Raw genomic sequence first — 21,716 nt, 5'->3', positions numbered from 1 at the left:
AGTAATCTCGCTTGCGCTATCGGTATAGGCTGGTGGGGCACCAGTGAATGATGATAGGTGACAATGAAGGCAGGCCCATGGTAACCGATTGAACAAGAATTATACACTACGGTTTCCAGGGTAAACTGCATGCAGGTCGACCTTTTCTTCCCAAACTTTCAAATTGAAGGAAAGAATCAAACAAAATTAAAATCGAATGAACGGTTTCGGAGATCAGCGTAAACGAACATCGTGACACAGGATTTTTATGTATTAAGATGTTAATTGGCGTGAGTTAATCTGGTCACCATAAGTAAATAAAAGTTAGCTCTCTCATTTTAAACATGTTGTATTTCAATTTGCTTATAATGTCATGATAAATATAATTTATAACAATTACATACTTAATAAAGTAATCATTTGACGTAAGTGATAAAAAAATTCTTACACCATTTACAATATGAAGGCTTTGGGTTGCTGTGTGTTCATCATTGTTCATAATTACGTGTTCATGCGACGTCTGATGTTTGAATAAATTTTAAAAACACTAAAACTGGCCCGATTCTCCCTACTATAAATTTGTACCTTAATATTCTCTAAATAAATTCTATTTTCTATTCACTGGAATTACAGTACACGATAATTAGCGTGTAACACTCGCTCATTGGCTAACAAACGATCATAGCTCCATATATTCCGATACGCGGGAGGCCTCGACATTTTTATGCGGTTCACACAGTTCCATAATCACACGACAACCTCGCTCGCACTTATTACATTACAGTGACTGAAAATACGTTGTACAAAACTGCTCCAATCTAATGCAATATTAAATAAGCAGCCATTAATGTTCTTACACTGGTTAGGTTTCAATAATGAAACCTCTGATTCACCTGATTACCACACGATTAATGAATGTTTGATTTTTATATAATACAAAATGTCTATCAATATAGAATCGTTACTTTTATCAATATGGGAACATTAACTTCTAAATAAGCGCACAAAAACTCCGAGGCACCTCGCACATGTTAAGCGTAAAGTTTACGGTAATATAACCATAAAGTATAATAGATCAATCACTACACAGTGTGTATTCCATTCATTCCCCTATAACAATGCAGTATGATCCATATACACAATTATTTAAGAAGCTAAAAATGTTATTGTAAATTTCAATAGACCCCAAACAATTCATATTTCTTTTAAATCACAAGACACTATCCGTTAGACTAGTTTTCATTCTAAAATGGCAACTAAAAAGTTGTTTCACATAAAACATTATAATAATTATTACACAAAAGTAAAAATTATTACTTTTAATATCACTGCATTGTTACATAATATGTAAACAATATTATGAGATTTACAATATTTTGGTCAGTTTACAATGAGTAAAGTAACAGTCCTATATATACAAGGACACACATAATTAATATCATTTGCAAAATGTACAAATAAAAGTATTTAAGTATAATGCTTAATTTTTTTTTTATTTATTATAAATGTATAACTGTATGATAGAGAGGGCAAAGTTAACCATAGACTAAAGATATGGTATAGAGAAAAGTAATGTTCACACACTATATTATTTACTCATTGTATACCTTGAGGCATGGAATCATTTGAGACATGCCATTTTTCCTTTGCTTTAATAAGTACATATTAGTTGTGCCAATATAACATGTGAAGTCGATAGTCGTAATTTTCAAGTTGAGAAAGCAATAAAATGATCACAAAATTAATGCTACCAAATGTTTAAATTCACAATTACGGTTTAAAATGTTTTTTATACAATGGTGTTCCGACGCGTAAAACTGCTATGTACATACAATATAAACTATATTTACATAATTTCTAAAATCCATTTTACCATAAATTGTGTACAACTATTCACCGCTAGGGCCTAATTTATATGTAAAATATTCTGTACATATATGTAAACGTTCGGATGTCGGGCAGCTGAATAAATTACATCTACAAAGTTAACAGAGAATCACGTATCTACATCGTTTCTATGTTACACAGACGCATAAAACATCTAGATGAGGCGTAATATTACGAGTAAATAGTCGCGCGGGGCGAAAGGTACCGAACTGTAGAACGGGAGGGCGGCGGGCGGCGGCCCGTCCCGCGGGACGAGTGCCGCGACTACCTCGATGCATATAAAAACTAGGCGGGCCACTACTGTTTCCGTTGCCTGCGATGTTGCCAAAGTGTCAGATGGCCAACACTCGACGAGTTTCTCCGTAGTGTAAGTGTGGCGCGCGCGCGCACTAGACGGAGGCGGCGGCGTGGCGCGGGCACAGCGCCCGGAAGCGCGCGTGGTCGAGGCGCCAGCTGGCGGCGGGTGTGGCGGCGCAGGGTACGTGCGCACGCGCGCGGCAGGCCCGGGCGGCGCAGGCGAGCGCGGCGCCGGCGCGGCCGCAGAGCGCGCAGCGAGCGCCGCGCGCCGCCCACACGGCGGCCGCCAGCCCCCACAGCCGCGCGCCCGCCGCCACCAGCCCCGGCGCCCACACGCCGCACGCCTCGTGGAACCACACCTCCGTGCAGCCCGCGTACTTGCGCCGCGTCGCCTCCTCCAGCTCCCTGCGCACACATATTATTTCTTTCTTTGTTTATTAGTAACAGAACATAATATTAAATAGCCCGCACAGAAATGACAGGACAGAGAAATGGAATCATTGTACAATAAGGGATGTTTGTTTTCGCCCTATCTATATAATGACACTGGCTGCTTCAAAAGAAGCATACCAGGTAAGAAAAACATATTTACAAAATTTATCAGAAAAAACTTTTTATTTTATTTAACTTTGTTACTATCATATTTTTTTTACAAAATTTATTTACATATGCTATTATACATATGTAAATATACTTGATTCAGTAAAAATTTATGGCCAATTAACAAAAAAATAGACTGTTATAAAAAAAAATTGATTGTAGATTATTAACACTCGAAATTTCAAGTATTATTTTTATATGAAAACATGGCCAATTTCGCTTTGCGACACTTTCTGAGGTGAAACATTTGCATGTTAGGAGACAGGTCACCTATCGTCATCATCTGTGAGGCGGCGACGTACCTGTACTCGTCGCAGTCGGTGTCGAGCGGGTAGGGCCCGAAGAGGTCGCCGAGCGGGTGGTGCGGCGAGAGGTGCGGCGCGGCGGCGTGCGGGCCGCGCTCGCAGAAGGCGCACAGCCAGGTGCGGTCGGCGGTGGCGGCGTCGTAGCGCAGCCCCAGCGTGCTGGCGTGCAGCCCGCGCCCGCGCAGCCCGTTGCGGAACTCGTCCGCCTTGCGCCGCCCGCCGCCCGCGCCCGCCTCGCCCTCCTCCTCGCCCGTCCACGCGTTGATCACGCTCACCGACAGCGGCGAGTCGCGCGGACCGCGTATCTGCACACCCAGCTACTTGTAATCACAACCTAACGGCCTACTGGGGTCCATTAGCCTTATTGTTAGGGAGAAAGGATTGCTAGCAATACACCTTATCAGGTCGACCTCCATGTGGTTCCCCCTGGAAACCATCATGAACAATTCTTGTGGAATTTGTCACGATGGGCTAACCGACCTACTTCATCCTCACCTATCATCTCTCACTGGTGCCCCGCCAGTATATACCAATAATGCAGGCAGGGTTACCATTCTATTATCACCCATTAAAAAAAGCCCTATTGTTAGCAATATATCTTATCAGGTTGACCTTCACGCGGTTCGTGAAATCATCATGATGGCCTAAATAACCTGCTTTGATCTTCACGTATCGTCACTCACTGGTACTGCCAGCATATACTGCTGGCACAGACTGGACTACCATTTCATTTTTATCCACAAAAAAAGCTGACAGCCCACATTTAGGACATGTAATCACTTATTGAGACAGGACATTGTTAACAATGAAGTATATATACCTTTGTTAGGTCAACCTGTACACAATCCTCCTAATTTAGAATTAATAAACAATGTTTGTTAATTCTAAATGAATTTACTACGATGTGCCAACTGACCTAACTTCATCCTCACCTATAATCTCTTATTGGTACCATGTTAGCATACACCAATAGAATTATTATTCTATTTTTATCACATAAAAAAATTGTCTTGAAAACCATGCTAAGAAATAAAAAAATATTGATAAGTCATAAATACCTGTATATATGGACCTCTCGATCGGCTCGAGCTCGCATTGCTGCCAGAGTCATAAGCATCTTTTACAGGTGCCTCTTTGTTTTTCTTTCCCTTTCCTGAGTCGACTTTCTTTCTGGGCAGCTTTCTTCTTGGCCCGTTTTCTCCGGTGGACGCTCGACTCGATCGTCTTGACGCTTTTCTGTCACCTTTCGTGGGCGCAGATTTTCTTCGTTTTCTCGCTTTAGTCGTTTGAGGTTTCCGGCTGCTATCGGGAGCGCTTTCTGTTCCATTGTTTTCGTTACTCGCAGGTCCTTCTTCGAGGCCGGCAAACATTTTTTCCAGTTGGTTTTCAACTTCCACGAAGCTCGCGGCGGTAGGCTCGGCACTCCTCGCGCCGCTCGTCTCCGGCTCGGCCGGCTTGGCCTCCGAGGGAGATTCGACAGGTACGTTCGTGGACTCAGAGTTAGACGTACGAGCGCTCCGTCTCCTCGGCGCGGCGGCTGCCTCCACGAGAGGGGTTTCTGAGGGTTTCTCTTCGCTTTTGGCTGGAGACTTCCGGACCTCTGGCTCTGTTTCCGGTTTTGCGGGCTCGGGGCTAGCGAGGACACTTTTCAACTTGTCGATTGTCCCTGGGACATCCATTTCCATTACTGGGGTAACAGGCGCTTCTGGAGGTAGGGCCGGCGGTGCAGGCGCTTCTGATCGCGTGGTACTCGCTATCATAGCTGCTATATCGTCTATAGTTTCCGCAGAGCCGGAACGCGTTTTTCTTCGAGAAGGCGGGCGATCCGGTTGCTGATTCTCTGAGTGTTCCTCTTGTGGAGGGTGCGGTTGCGGCTGAGAGGCCGGTGGTGGGGTTGGGGACCGCTCCGGGCCGTTGTGCTGAGCATGAGGGGCATCCCCGTTCTCTAGCGGTTTAGTGGGGGGCTCTGGGGGCACAAGGCGGGCGACGGGCGGCGGCGAGGCGGCAGGGGCGGGGGCGGGCGCGATGATAGAGGGGGAGGGTGCGGAAGCAGGAACGGACGCGGGAGCTGTCGGCACCGTCACTGCGGGGGTTATAAGGGGAGCTGTTGGCACACGCAAAGTCCTCTCGGGTTTTCTTTTTCTTTTGGAACCAGGGGGCGCTCCGCAGGAATCTGTCGAGTCCTAGAATAAAATATAATATGGTTACAGTAGGAATATAAGATTTTTAATAAGATTTAAATTGACATATTCAGAATAACTCAAATATAGAGCGTTATATTGAAAAATATAATCTTTTTATAGTTCAAATTATAAGAATAAAATAAATGCAAGTAGAGTGAGCTGTGATCGTAGACAGTTTTCCGAATTTTAAATATGTCGAAACGTTTTATGAAATTGCATATTATGAGAAGACCTACCTCATTGGAGGAGGGCGGGGAGGGTGTGGGCGCGGCGCGCGAATGCACAATGACCGAGTGCGGCGACACGGGCGACGGCACCAGCCGCTCCAGCAGCGCGTCCACGCGTGCGTGCGCGTGTCGCGCATGCGGCTGCGCTCGCGCGATCAGGCTGTTGATGGTGGGCGCGTCGCGCACGGACAGCGCCGGTGACGGTGGATGCGCGGGCGGCGCGGCGGGTGCCCCGGGCGGGACGGTGGTGGATGCGGGGGCGGGCGCGGGTGCGGGGGAGGGGGACGACGCCGACCCGTTCGCGCCTGCACTCGCCCGCCCCGCAAGGGACAGGTCTACACCCACGCGCGCGTACGACAGCAACTCCTCTGGTCGTAGTTTCTCTGTAATGTGTTTAATAATAGAACGGAATTATTATAAGTCGTATACTTGAATTGGAGTTATTATTTGTATTTGTTATGTGATAACTTCTTGTACAGAGAGTATAGCTTAGCATTTGGAGGAAGAAATCCTATTACGCCCAATATTTTTATAACGTTCTACGAAGTTTCTAATAATACTGTATACATTTTACTTTGTTGTGTATTTCTGAATTTGATTTTTTTTTTCTACCAAAAAATGTGTATAAGCATTTATTTTCTCTTAATAATTTTATTAAGGTACAAATAATTTTTTGGTCGAACAAACATTTAAGGTGTGTGTGATGCAGTATCTATGATTGCTTACTTTTAATATTGTTTTATAATAATCGAAAGGATTTACTCGCTTTGACCTTGGCTCCATAGATATAATATATAATAGAAGTAGTTTTTTTATGTTAAAAAAAAAAAGATAATACTCATTAATTATATTAAAAAAAAATACACTTTGTAATAGTAAACAAATCTCACCTCTGCCTGGTCCTAGATGTGGATAAAGATCACCAGGGGGAAGTGCCGCGCCCGCTTTGACATCACCAGGTGACGGCGTATGCCTTGAAAGTTATGACAACTGCTGTTAGACATTGTATGTCACACATATAAATAAAATTTGGATAACCTCATGTTTGAGTGGTAAAATCACAAGAGTTTGACTTATAAAGTTTATTAATATTAAATTCTAACCATAAACCTCATTAATATAAGATAAAAAATAGCGTAAAGCTTCAGATTTGAAATTGCGACATATGCTGAGTGAGGTCCTTTGCACAAACACTGCTACATTCATTTTGTTTTTTATATGTTTTTCTTTTCATTCTAAATTCAAAGTAATTATTATATAATTGTGTAATCTTTATTATTATGTTGTTTTGTTATACGTATGTAACATGTATAATTTATATTATTTTTCTTAAAGAGCGATTGTATTTAATTAATGATATTATTTAAATGGAAAGTTTGTTTAGTGTGTGTGTAAATAAATAAATAAAAAGCATGTAAATCTAGCATTGAACTTAGCAATACATATTATTTCAGATAGAGTATATAGCATATACGTATTTTATCGAGCATTTTAGAAATGAACGTGATGAATGAATGAAAAATGAACTAGGATGAATTTTGTTTAATGAACGGTGAAACGGTGGGTTTGGTTTAATTTTCAATTTTTTTGGTGGCAACCAAATTGAACCTACAACCTTTGCGGTTAAAGGGTAGTTAACCAGTAGGTCACGATGCCTTCATTTGTAACCGCAATGGTATCGACCGTTGCTGTTATAGTGAAAGTTATGATTTGACATGACCAAATATCATAGTCCGATATGTCAGTGCTTTAATTTGATAATGGTGTTAAAAAATGAGTGTAAGTTGGAATTTTAAAACACAAATGTCAACCAAATTTAATATTGGTGAGTGTACAACATTAGAAAAAAAAAAGTAGTATTATAAAAATTTGTTTTGCTGGCTGTTAATAAATAAAGAAATATTTTAAGAAGAATTTCAAATACACAATTCGAACAAAAGAGGCAAAGGTAAATTTTAAAACACAAATGTTTACAATCAACTTCCTGTAAGTGAACATGTGTTAAAAATAAATGATATCTTTCAACCTTAATGAATTGTTGCTGGCTGATAGCAATGAATAAAGACACTTTTTTTTTAATTAATTTGAAATAATTCGAATGCAAGAGGCAAAAGCAAACATGTACTCACCTCAACAGATGTTTGTCTGGCGGGGTGGGCGTGTGCCTGTACAGCTCGGGCGGCGTCGCCGTGTGTCTGAACACGGAGTTTCCCGCGGCGTTCTTCATCGCCTGCAATTGCAATAGACCCTACGATGGTCATATCGGCAGTGTATTAGATACAGGTCATGAATATTTATATGCACATAGGTAAAAAGATATACATTTTTAAACATAAATTAACATTATAAAACATAATATGTAGTTACAATAACCATTGCCAGACTATATGGAGTCTGTCCAAAATATTTTTTTTTATTTCGAAAAAGAAAAAGAAGTGTTTATTGTTTTTTTTTTATACAACTTAGAGTAGCAAGCAAGCTGACGGTTCATCTGATGGAAAGTAGTAACCGTCGCCTATAGACATGAGCAGTACCGTGGACATAACAGAGTATACTGTTTCGCCAATGATACCTCCATGCGTTGCCATTCCTGAGGACTTAGGTGTTATTCCTCTGTACCCAGTAAATTCACGCCATATCCCACCCTTCAAACCGAAACACAACCATGCAAACACAACTGCTTCACGGTAGAAACATGAATGGGACAGAGGTACCCAAGCAATCAACTTTTGTACAGTCTCCCTCTGGCCTTCCTTTTCCTTTCAATTGAAAACCTAATCCTTGTTAACGCAAAGCAACAAGATACCCATTGCGATAATGAGGTGGTTGTAAATTTTATTGTATGAACTTATACAATAAAAATATAAAATTAACCCAGTGGGATATTTCTCTGGGACCATCCAATATTATACCAGAGTAGTGGCGAACATACATTATGCAAAAAATTAAATTTCATAATAAGAAATATCATACCGAATATTATAAATATATACAAAATACCAATATATACATATACACAATATATTAACACAATAATAGGTATGTTACACCCATTTAGCTATAAATATTGTCTTATGGAATGATGATAGCCTAATTTTCGGTTGCGAATTTTAAAATTTTGCCATTGGCCCAAGAAAGTGATTGTAAACTATTGTTAGGTGAGAGCTCAAGGCAATAGTTCGTTGAACTGTTGATGACGGAAGCACTAGTCGTTTTGTCAATAGATATTAAGAAATACTTTGCTACACAAAAGAGTATCTTTTTTCCCATCATAACATATTTAGTTTTTCCTAGTCTTATAAACAAATTTTACAACTTATCAAAGGGCATATTTCAAGACGTCTTCATCATTCACATATCAGTCATTAACAGTCCACTGTTGAACATATCATCCCCCATAAGGTTTTGCCAGTAGTTGCCACACTTGGCTATCGGGATTGGCAACTGCAGTTAGGCTTTGGTGATGTTTTAAGAGCGATGCAACCGTCTATCACTTGACCATTATATATTATCTCTTTACGCTCTATAATGTAAATAAATAATTTAAGACATTTCTATGGAAAAAAAAACCAGACTTTAATCTTTGCCAAACCAAATATTTAAAAAGTAAATTACTGAGCTAATTTTGATAAACATTTTTATGGGATCAATCGGAAAGAATATCCTTTCGTACAAAAAAAAGCTAAATATGTTTACAATTGACGGAGTTATGATTTTTTTTTATACAACTTAGAATGACAAACAAGCTGACGGCCCACCTGATGGAAAGTGGTAACCGTCGCCTATAGACATGATCAGTACCGGAATTAACAAACATAAATAAAATACAATCGAATTGAGAATCTTCTTCTTTTAGAAGTCCGTTGGAAAAATAATCGAATTCTCTAAATTTAATTCACCACGAACACTCAGGTTATGGAAGCTCCCTACCGAAGTTTTCCTAGAGACTACAGCATGGGGTTCTTAAAAAGGGAGGTAAAGAGGTTTTTTCAGGGTCGGCAAAGCACGCGTAATACCTCTGGTATTGCAGGCGTTCATAGGCTACGGTAACCGCTTACCATCAGGTGGGCCGTACGCTTGTCTTCCACCTCAGTGGTATAAAAAAAAAAAATGTTTATAAATGACGGAGTTGTATGGTAATAACCATAAAATAGTACAAGCGAATTGAGAAATTGAGTTTGGTTGATAAATCGCAATCGAGTACGAAATATTTGCGAATGACTTACAACAAAAGTTGTTGTTGCGTCTCTCTGTAAAGATTTTGTCATTTATGTGTTGTGTCACTTTTCCCCTGTAACATTACCATTGTACCTAAAGCAGTTGTCTTTCTTACGAACTATGTTATGAAATGTTTTTCTAGTCTTGCTAGCTTTTTTTTACAACTTTTAATGACAAACAAGCTGACGGCCATTATGATGGAAAGTGGTAATCGACACATACAGACACGAACAGTATCGTGGACATAACAGAACACATTATAACGCATACAAAATGGATTGTTAGTAATGGGTCTAATGGCCCCATTGCTACCAATATACCCTATCGGGTCGACTTCGAAGTGATTTTCCCTGAAAATAATTTTATTTCTTGTGGAATTCGTCACGATGGGCCATCTCATCTGCTTCATCTTAGACTAGCACTATCGCTCACTAGTGGCCCGCCAGTGTATACCGATAGCGCAGGCGAGGCTTACCATTCTATTATTATCTATATATAGGAGGTCACTTTTGCCCTTAAAAAATTGGTATATTTAAGGGCAAAAGTGATCTCCGAACCTAGTAATTTAATTGTATATATCTCATCATCCAAATATATACAAGCATAACTGCTTCGCGACAGAAACAAGAGGGACAAAGGTACAACTAATAAAAATGTGCTCAAATTTTATATTAATTTATAATTTATTTTAATTTGCATTAAATTATAATTCTTTTCATATGAAATAAGAGGGGAAAACCCGACATAAAAACCATTAGCATTGGCAATTCAAATACCTTTCATTTAAAAAAAAAAATACAAAGTACACTACGTCAGATGGTCATTCAACAAATCTTTTTTTTTTGTAATACATTAGACTGTTTTATCGTAAAAGCAATCTTATAGATATTGTATTTTAAGAGCACAATTGTATATCAACAATTGTTACTACTTAATTATGAAATCTATAATTATAATTTATTCAACAGCTGTTCGCATTATTGTTGAGTACCAGGGTTACCAAGGGCGTTGCAATGAATTCTATGACATATGTATGCCCCTTTAGCTTATCATTTCTATAAACTATGAGTTAACACCATCAGGTGGGGGAGGGGGGAGGGATTGTTAGTAAAGCGGATTGCCAGTCCCTGCCAGTTCGACCTACATGTGGTCCCCCTTGGAAACCATCGTGCTGAATGGGTTAACTGACCTCTTTTCATCCTCACCTATCATCCCTCACTGGCTCCCCGTCAGCGTATGCTGATAGCGCAGGCGGGGTTATCATTCCATCTTCACCCAATAGAAAAAAAAATATGTGCAAGCTTTAACAGACCGACTACTAGTGAAAAGTGACGATAAAGGCAGGTCAGTTGACCCATAGTGACTAATTAAATAGGAATTAACCACTATGGTTTCCAGGAGGTACCGCGTGGATGTCGACCTGATAGGGTGTATTGTCAGCAATGGAGCTTGTAAATCTCATTACTAACAATCCCTTTCCCCCTAGCTCGCACATGTTGGCAAAACCTAATGTAAAAAATAGTAATAAAGTAACTATTGATTTAATTAGCGGAATAGAATATAGTTTCGAATAAAGGACAAAGGACAGACATTGGGGGTGCTTCATTTCCCACAGAATAACACACAGTGTATACTATTATGTATGTTTATTCTGATGTTTATATTTTCTTTAATTTATTTATTATTTCTGAAATATATTTACTACATTTTTCAATCGTCTTCAAAAAGAAGCAGATTCTCAATTAGATTATATTTTTTTTAGTTTGTTCCTCTCTTCATAACTCTGTCAGTTGTTAGCCGATTTGGAAGATTCTTTTGTTACCTGAAAGGCTATACTTATAGATACATAAATGCTTTATCAAAATTGGTTCAGTGGTTTAGTTTTTAAATTAAAATAATTGGTTTTGCGAACATTGAAGTCGGTTGTTTTTTGTGGATCGTATTCTCAATATGCAATCTGGTATACGAGTAGTAAACAAGTTGTATTACAATAAAATGTTAGTAGTTTACAACAAAAAGATGGCTATCATCTGCGAGGATTAAATAAAGATTTAAAATAGAGAAAGGCATTATTTACAAGAAAAATAGCAGTGGCAAACATATACAAGAACTCCCACAATTTAGTCTTTATAATCTGCAAAGATTTACAAATGTGTATGGTAAACGTAAATAGGAGTATGTACTTTCATACACTCTTAAACAGCATGTCCCCTTCCCTCCTTACTTCCTGAACCGATTATGTTAAAATTTCTATGGTGGCTAATCTGTATATCCTTTCAGATTAAAAAAAAAAAAAAGAATTTTCCAAATCGCTTTACGACTGACGGGGTTACGAGTTAATAAATATAAAAAAAAAATACAATCGAATTGAGAATCCCTTTAATTTTGAAGTCGGTTGAAAATGTACAGTAGTAAATCTGTCCAGAATTAGATTTGGGGGAGTTAAATGATAACCCATAAGTTACATGAGTCAGTTTGGGGAAAACCGAAATTAAATACTTGGCTAGTAATTGTTAGGTATTATTTTTAAACATTGTCTTCACATGTATTATGTTAAAGTTGTTTGCACAGGTGTTAATAGAATAAAAATTGTAATCAATAATTTTATATTTATTGGATTAATGTAATAAATAAATCACCTTTTGCATTCTGTTAAGTGACAATATTAAATTTTGATACAAGATCAAGATTCGTATATATCAAACTAGTCGTGCAGCATGGATAAATCATGAAGTTACGAGTGCAGTGATCCGTTCTGAAACTCGCCAACTTTAACAAATTTAAGAGTGTTTATATCCGAAGTTGAAAATTTACAGAAAACTGTGAACGTCGCAGTTAGTCTTTTTTCCTTTAAGAGCCTTTACCTTTTTTTTTTATACAACTTAGAAAAGCAAATAAGCTGACGGTCCACCTGATGGAAAGTGATAACTGTCGCCTATAGACATGAGCAGTACCTTGGACATAACAGAGTATACTGTTTCACCCATGATACCCCCCATGCGTTGCCATTCCTGAGGACTCAGGTGTTATTCCTCTGTACCCAGTAAATTCACGCCATATCCCACCCTTTAAACCGAAACACAGCCATGCTAACACAGCTGCTTCACGGTTGAAACACGAATGGGACAGAGGTACCCAAGCAATCGACTTTTGTACAAAGTCTCTCTCTGGTACCTTCTTTGGGTATATCAGCCCTATCGTACATTGAAGTAATTTCTTACTGATTTACTAGAGGGAGACTTTGTACAAAAGTTGTTTGCTTGGCCACCTCTGTCCCATTCGTGTTTCTACCGTGAAGCAGTTGTGTTTGCATGGCTATGTTTCGGTTTGAAGGGTGAATATGGCAGTGCATTTATAGGATACAAAGGGATAACACCCGAGTCTTTAGGAATGGCAACGCATGGGGGGTTTCATGGGCGAAACAATATACTTTGTCCATGGTACTGCTCATGTCTATAGGCGACGGTTACCACTTTCCGTTAGGTGGGCTGTCAGCTTGTTTTCCATTCTAAGTTGTATAAAATCTCAAATAAGGTTTTATCTACTTTCTCTAGAATCACAGAATACGATGCATATAAATGTATCATTAAATACTTCATCGTATTTAGTTTTGGAATTTTTCAAATACATTTTTATCTATCAATATTCAAAGTTTCCGTGTGGTCTCGGCATAGACTAGGGCATCACTTCCTTTCCAGTGGGTGTCGAAAGTGTTGACACAGGGAGGGCGAGGGATGGGCAGCGGCGTACCTCTTAAAACATCTCTAAAGTCTAACTGCGGTTGCCAACCCGCCTGCCAAGCGTGGCAACTACTAACAAAACCCCCTCAAGGGGGAGGCTTATGTTCAACAGAGGACAGTTAAAGCCTAATATGACGGTGATGATGATCCAGTTTCAGTGACAGCTTATTAATAACAATAAGCTTATTAATATTTTACTTCGCTAGTGGAGCACTAGTGGATGAATGCTCAATTGTTTTTGAAAATTGATAGGCAATTGCAATAAGCGTTGGGTTTGATTTTGAAAGCGGATTTTAATAAGAGTAATGGGGACTAGCAGCCCCATACGAAGCTTTCTATAGGTGAAATATTTTTTTAAATCGGTTAAATATTTTCTGAGTTTATTCATTACATACAAAAATCAAGTCTTTCCTTTCTATAATGTTACTTTAGATAAAATCAGAAAGCGTCATTTTGATTGAACTGGGGGGAAGGAATTGCTAGTAATGCGGAGGTTAGTCCCCATTGTTATCAATATACCCTATCAGGTCGAACTTTACTTGGTTCCCCCTGGAAGCCATCGTGACTATATTATCGTTGAATTCGTCACGATGGGCCTACTGACCTGCTTTCATTCTCAACTATCATCTCTTACTAATAACCCACCAGTGTGTACTAATAGCGAATGCAGGGTTACCATGCCATTCTCATCCATAAACAAAAAAAAAAACATTTATTTTTATTATTTTAGGATTTAGTTTTTCGCCAAATAAAATATATTCCCTATTGAAGGGTTATGCAAAATTTTTTAAAACATATATATATATATCGTAGTCAAATCTACTTGTGACCGTGAACATTGCAAAATATTGGAAATGTCAGGAACCGGGATGAATAACTACATACAATTTAAATTTTAAACGCGCGAGTAGTTTGTATTTTTATTTCTAAATTTAGTACCCTGGTGTGTCACAGAGAATATTTAGGTACATAGTTATATTTGAAACTGCTAGAGATGGAAATAGACAAATCTATGCGCTGTGTAATAATGCGATAAGGTTGCTTCTACCCTACTTATTTATATAACGACCGTAATATTTTTTTTATGGATGATAATGGAATGGTACTCTGGCTAGTCGTATCAGTATGTGCTGGTAGAGCACCAGTGAGGGATGATAGGTGAAGATGAAAGCAGGTCATTTGGTCCATCGTGACGAAACCCACAAGAATTAACCATTATGGTTTCCAACCACTTGAAGGTCGACCTGATAAGGTATACTGCTATGAATGGGGATATTATATTAAATTATTAACAATTCCTTTCCCCCTGTAACATTTTTTTTTTATACGACTTAGAATGGCAAACAAGCCGACGGCCCACCTGATGGAAAGTGGTAACCGTCGCCTATAGACATGAGCAGTACCTATTATCTAATCATTATAAGACATATGTATAAATATTTTGTCTGATAGTAAGTGACAATTTTAGGCAGTGGATGCTTGCACCAAACAGAGGGGGAGGGATTGTTAGTATTAGAGCCTAACTGTCCCATCGCTAGGTGGAGGTTATCTCAATATGTGTCTTTCCATAAAAGCATCGCAGCTAACTGACCTGATTTGACCTTCACCTCACTGATATCTTACGTAAAATTATAAAAGCGTTCAATGACTTACAACCTAGCATTATGACAAAGTTTTACCTCCTTATTCATTACAATTAATACCTCTTTTAAACCTATTTATTTTAACTATTAGTGTTCAGCCACTTTCTTTCGAGAAATTAAAGTAAAAGGGAGAGAGACAAAGCACTTTAATACTTAATATAGGTTTTCTAGACGTCTAACGTTTTTATGAATAATGAGGGTATTTACGTACATGCCGTATTTCAAAAATAGAATAATGTAATGGCAGTACCTGCAACGGGTCTGGTGGCGACGGTGCTGGCACATGGTACATATGCGGCGGGGGTGTCGGCGTATGCCACGTCACGCCTCTGTCAGACGCCATGTGAGCCTGGGGCGCGCGCGCCAGGAAGTTGGCCACCTGTAACTGATGCACAGTTGCACAGTCTTACATAATAATAGTAAATACTAGAGGGAGATTGCATAAAATACGCTTGGATGGATAAATTTACCCAGCCATGGTGCTGCTGGGCAGCAGCTATGCTTGCATTGCTGTTATGGTTAGAAAGATGGGTCGTTGCTATTGTCATGAATTATAGAGTACGGAGACAAGTCTTTAGTCCTCTTAGTAGCTAGAAGTGACCTTGGGCAATCTTTCTTTCATTTTGTGTATTCTGTGGTCTCAAGTCCATGGTGCTGTTCATCTTTATACACTGACGATTATGACTATATTGTGACTATGTTGTACCACTTATTGCGAAATATAAAAATCGCGCTTAAAAAACAGAGGTTGATCGTAAAAGGGTGAAAATTTGAGGTTGTATATATTTTTCAATGCTAAATCATATTTAAATAAAAATAAAAAAAAAATTTAGGGGTGGGTCACTCTTATCATTGAGGGGTATAAAAAATAAATGTTGGCCGATTCTCAGACCTACCGAATATGTACACAAAATTTCATGAAAATCGGTAAAGCCGTTTCGAAGGAGTTTGGTAACAAACACCATGACACGAGAATTTTATATATAAGATATAACACGACGTGTAACCATCCTAAGAGTGAACACAGAGATAATATGGTCCATGAATACGATCAAACGAAAAGAGAATGATTATGCTGGCTCATCTAGTGTTTTTTTCATTCTATGTTTGAAGTATCCGAGAAGATATTAAATTTTATATAAAAAAAAAAAAAACACTGGACATAATTGAGCGCCAACTATAAATCGCAAACTAAGCAGAATTTATACTATATCAAGATAACATCAAAATAATTAGCATTTTTTAAGGGAAATAAATATATTCAGTATCACAGCTTAAAGTGATTATTTTCACCAAAGAAACAACCAATGATAAACGACAATACATTTTCATATTTCGATACTAATTCGTCGACTGTGAGGGTGCGCCTTGATAGTACGACAGGGATTTTTTATAACAAAGGAGGAAAACGAGCATGCAGCTCACCTGATGGTAAGGGATTACCGCCACCCATGATCACCCGCAACACCAGAAAAATTGCAGGTGAGCTGCCCACTTTTTAAAAAGGAATATGCTCTTTTCTTGAAGGTTACAATGTTGTAAGATTGAACATTTTTAGTCATTAAGAATTTAAGGTGTTAATGACTATGATTTCACCTGTATATACAGAGCTATAGGTATATAAACAACTGCTAGACATACTTAAATACTTTTTTTGTAAATACATACATATTATACTAGACAAAGAGTCCTACAAACCGCCTGTATGTTGCAACCAGCTAAAGGACATATTATCATATAGAATCGTAAATGTATTCATATATCTTTGAATTATAATTAGAGGTTTGAAAAGTACATTACACATGTAAATCAGTTATTGAAAAAAAAAATTAATTAAGTAAATACTTAGATTCATAGCTTAACTAAACAACCAGATATTAAAAATAAAATTTAATAGGGAATACAAAATAAAGGAATTAAATTATTAATTATTATACATTTTTTTAAAATAATAACACTAATAACAATTATATCAGATATTTAGATCATATATATTTGATAGTATAATATATTGCTAATAGAAGACTAGTTAAATAGTAGTTGAACCATACTTTTGTGGTGGTAATTCAGTAGTTATTTGACCAATTACATGTGTGGCAACTTGACCTACTCAGTGCATACTGAGTGTCAATGACCTTTATTTGCTTCAAACATTTTTATAACTCATTTCATCCAATAGTTTTGGATACTAGGGGGAATGGGATTGTTAGTAACGCGGTATAATAACCCTATTGCTTAAAAGACCTTATATAAGAAATATTGAATAGCAGATTGATCTCTGCATGTACCCTGGAAACCATTGTGATTAAATTTTAGTAAATTTGTCATGATTAGCCAACCGAGTTGACTTCACCCTCAATCTATCATTATTCACTAGTACCCTGTTAGAATACACCAATAGTACATATGGGGTTATCATTTCATTTTAATTCCATCAATAAAACTCAGCTTTATCCCTTAGACCTACCACCATCATCAACTAACTTTGTTACCACCCTATTTTACACTAGTATTATACAGGTTTAGTTGAAAATGAGTGGTTTACAGCATAAACAATGTTCCCCAATGAGCTATGACCTTTTTGTGACACAGCACTACCCACATACCTACTCGTTTGATGGTTACTTTAATACACATAATTTATGTATTCACATCTTTATTTGTATTAATACTGTAATTATGTGTTTTGTGGCAAATAAATAGTTAACATTTCTACCTGATCATGATACAGCAATTAAAATTTTCTCTTGCATATTCAGGCATTAATCATTAAAATACCATTATTGTTGTGTACACATTTGGACAACGTCCAAATCATGAACATCAAAATCATTAAAAAGAATTACGATGCCAGAAGGTAAAAATGTGTTAATATTACAATTGTTAGAATAGAATAGAATAGAAATCATTTATTCAAATAAACTTACATTGAAGCACTTTTGAAAAGTCATTACATTTTTTTTAATTTACCGCTCGTTCGGAAAGCTGTCTCATCACAAGAAGAACGAGCAAGAAACTTGCGTGATGCTCTTTTAAATAATTTTATTATTATTTTACATTTTTAAGTTTAATTGTGTGAATACAAACCACCAATTAGCACTAATTCAATTAAATACTCAAAAAGAAAAAAAAATTGAATACATAACCAACTGGTTAAACAATTAATAAGAGGAAATCAGTCATAGAGATTAGAGTCATTAGTTAGAATAAATTTAGTAATTTCACATAGATGAAACCTAAAATCTATGTGTCAAAGCCATACTCACATCATAAATTATTAGCACCAATTTTCTATTATCAAAACAATAAGAATTGAAGCATGTTTGATTACAATCTCGATAAACAGATGAAAGAAAAGTGGAGGATAACAAAAAACTTTCCAATGTTTAACAAAAGAATAGAAAATACCTATCAAATTGTTAAACTTTTGTCTATGGAATCCTTGAGAGTACAGTTAAATGGTAGTCATTAAGAGTTTATAATATAAAACAAAACTAACACCTGTTTATTATTTATCAAAATATAAATATAAAACAATTTTATACATTAGTCTATTATAAAAATTAAAAAAAAAAAAGATTTTATACTGAAGTAAATTATAAATCATAGAATAAGATGTATAATACTGAGATTATTGGTTTGGTAGATTGGTTATAAACATTTGGAAAATTTATTGAAATATTCAAATGCAAGTTAATCTATGGTTTATGTTTTAGAGGATCACTTGCAAAAATCATTCAAAAATTGAATTGATAAATAATGCAGACACACACACACATACACACACACCTCATGTATACATGTTCATAAGTCAACATAGTCACTACTTCCTTTTACATTTATTATTTTATTGTATCTTATATTATAAAAAGTAAATGTTTCTGGGGAGTGTAAGCTTGGTAAGTTGAGATTTGGAATGAATACACATCAACAAATTTGGATATTTTCTTTTTATATTATTTGTAAAGAAAATATAAAATATTACAAAATAAAACCATAACTCAAAGAAAGCATTTTGAAATAAATTATATGGGAATTATAATTATTTATCTAATTATAATGTAATAGGGAAAGACCATGAATTATAATATATATTATAAATAGGCAAAGCATGGATAAACAACAAGTCTTATCACAATATTTTCTATTAGAATATATGATAACTGTAATATCAGTATGATAATGAATTGAGTTATTACTAAATTTTAATTGGCAACAGGTATATTTGTTTCTTCACCTATTATAATTGGAAAGAATTTTTTTTATGTTTTTATATTTTTGTAAAACATAATTCATTAGCCAATAATAAAACTACGAATGACTATAGACATAAAATTTTAAGCCTCTTTAAGTTAGCTCTTGAAAGTTGGAATCGCTGGAAGGAAAGGGATAAATTTTTTTAATGGATAATAATTCTGCCTGCGTTATCAGTATACACTGGCGGAGCACCAGTTAGGGATGAGAGATGAGAATAAAAGCAGGTCTGTTAGCCTGTCGTGATGAATGTTACATGTATTAGTCACAATGGTTTCCAGGGAGAACCACATGTGGTGGACCTGACAGTCCCTTTCCTCCCATAGAAAGGGATTTAGTAATGGGGACTGCCAATGCCATTGTTAGCAATACACCTTATCAGGTTGTTCTTCATATAGTTTTCCCTAGAAAATGATGGCCAAGCACACTTGTCCTTACAACTTTTTCCCCTGGGGTGTAAGAGTGGATAAATGGGATAAATGGAATAAATATGTCACTTTTCCCTAGCGATATCTTTTTGGCAATAATGAGTACAATCTGTTAGGAAATTGTTAACAGTACAATGATATTCATTAGATACCACAGTGTAAGGAGTAATGGTGATACATCAGGTAGTCTTGCAAAATGCCATTTTCATGACAGCATTGCCACACTTATTTTTAACCGACTTCAAAAATAGATTATTTGCATTTTTACTGTTCCTATTTTCTCATTTTTTTCAAGCAACTTCAAACAGAAGGAAGTTGTTAATTAGGTCTATTGACCTGTTGACATTCTTTTGAATTTCAACCATTAAAAAAAAAGTTAAAAGCAACAAGTTAGTATAAGAGACTCAATATTTTTTGGTTTTTGTATTATTTATTTGTATTGTTTTTGGTAAAAATAATCATTTATACAAATAAAAAAAGTAGCATAGAAACAGAAAGTTCAACTAGTCCACCACCACATAGTCCACTGGTATGTGGTAACCAACACTTATAGTGGTAAACAGCACCATGGATATTACAATGGAACCTCCATCATAGTCTTGCTATGCTTAAGGACTAAGCTTTTTTATTTTCATACTCTGTAATTTCACTGTTATATCCCACTCTGTATTCATCATGATTTTATTGTATGAATTAAAATAATCAGACTATAATTCACCTTGATTTGTCCTAGACCATAATTTATGTTTAATAAGTTAAATAAAAAATAAAAATATGCCCCAGAAATTATATAACCATTAAAGTTTAAGAAACATTATTTACCCCATATATTTTATATTAGGAAAATAGTGTAAACAGCTGATTTGTTTACTCACTGTACTATGAGTTATTAGTAGGTACACAAAGGAAAATTTATTTGGTAAGCTTTATAAATATATTTGGGATTGCATCTATAATTATCTATATTTTTAATATTGTAAGAAAACAGTTATTAGAATTGGATAATTTTAAACATAATTATTGTATATAGATGTTACTATTCATTCTCTTATAACAATTAAGAAATTAGTAACTTGTTTTATGTAGGTAGCATTCTGGAACACAACTTTTACTGAATAGAAAACAAGTTGTTTTCAACATAGTAATAAAGTTGGAAAATAAGCACCACCTGCAAGGGGCTCCAGCCGGGGCCCAGTTGAGATTGCCGGCCGTTAGGATTGTGCTGCGAACCGCCTGACATCGTGCGCGGAGCCGTCGCAGCACTGTTTACAACATGTATTCAATAGTAATCCGTCAATAAACACTTTCTCAGTCCACCATAATGATACCGGTAACTTTGAAGCCTTCGCCCGCGTAACTGCGCTTCCTTACGACGTGTACAGAATCTTCTGAAACGTTTTCATGAGTGCACAAGGATATTATAACTTTCCACCACATGCCACAAATATTACGAACCGAAAACTGTACTATTTTACAGTCATCAAACACTTATTTAGAAGAAAACCACATTTATTTCGGGCATGGTATGGTGTTCTCGAATCTGATGCTCACTTCGCGTGACATTTTGAACGTATTTAGGTTTTGGAAATATGCACTGTTAAGGTTAAATAAGCCTTGGTTATAGCTTCTGAAATATTGGTCACTCTATCTTATAAATAAAAAAGATAAATTTCCTAGTTAACTATTAGAAAAAACGGAAAATTCAAGAAAGTATTGAATGGAATCGCCTTCAACAATGGTGGCCGATTGGGATTTTGAAAGTACTAGTAACGCCATCTTGTGATCAAACTTTAGAAGCATATCGGTAAAACAGCTCGGCGGAAGCAAATACCCTCTTGTCTATGATTAAAAATTAAAAAAATACATTGTTTATAAAAAAAATTAACATTTAAAAGAATAATGTATTATATACTAAAGAAATAATTTAAAAATAATTTTACAAGTTGTAAAGACAT

At 36.6% G+C, this 21,716-nt stretch overlaps 1 protein-coding gene across 4 annotated transcripts; it reads right to left on the bottom strand.

Annotated features, from left to right (window-relative positions):
• Window positions 1-310: 310 nt before the first annotated feature.
• On the bottom strand, window positions 311-21,537 carry LOC113516414 (ras-associated and pleckstrin homology domains-containing protein 1-like). Of its 4 annotated transcripts, none has more exons than XM_052903449.1 (8): window positions 20,930-21,537; window positions 15,330-15,464; window positions 7,608-7,726; window positions 6,369-6,451; window positions 5,488-5,861; window positions 4,127-5,251; window positions 3,066-3,373; window positions 311-2,568 (listed from the first exon to the last, which is right to left on the bottom strand). In XM_052903449.1, exons 1-8 carry the CDS (start codon window positions 20,999-21,001, stop codon window positions 2,256-2,258), a joined length of 2,529 nt encoding a protein of 842 aa, XP_052759409.1. In that variant the 5' UTR covers window positions 21,002-21,537; the 3' UTR covers window positions 311-2,255. The 4 variants fall into 4 exon arrangements, with proteins under 4 accessions (XP_052759409.1, XP_052759411.1, XP_052759410.1 ...); XM_052903451.1 differs by having other exon boundaries at window positions 7,608-7,708; XM_052903450.1 differs by having other exon boundaries at window positions 15,330-15,458.
• Window positions 21,538-21,716: the final 179 nt, after the last annotated feature.

This window comes from Galleria mellonella, unplaced genomic scaffold (assembly GCF_026898425.1).
Source record: "Galleria mellonella isolate WM207_F2 unplaced genomic scaffold, CSIRO_AGI_GalMel_v1 utg139, whole genome shotgun sequence".
In the NCBI taxonomy this organism is placed as follows: domain Eukaryota; kingdom Metazoa; phylum Arthropoda; class Insecta; order Lepidoptera; family Pyralidae; genus Galleria; species Galleria mellonella.
The sequence above is the reverse complement of the archived record's forward strand: the minus strand, read 5'-3'. Positions and strand labels throughout refer to the sequence as shown.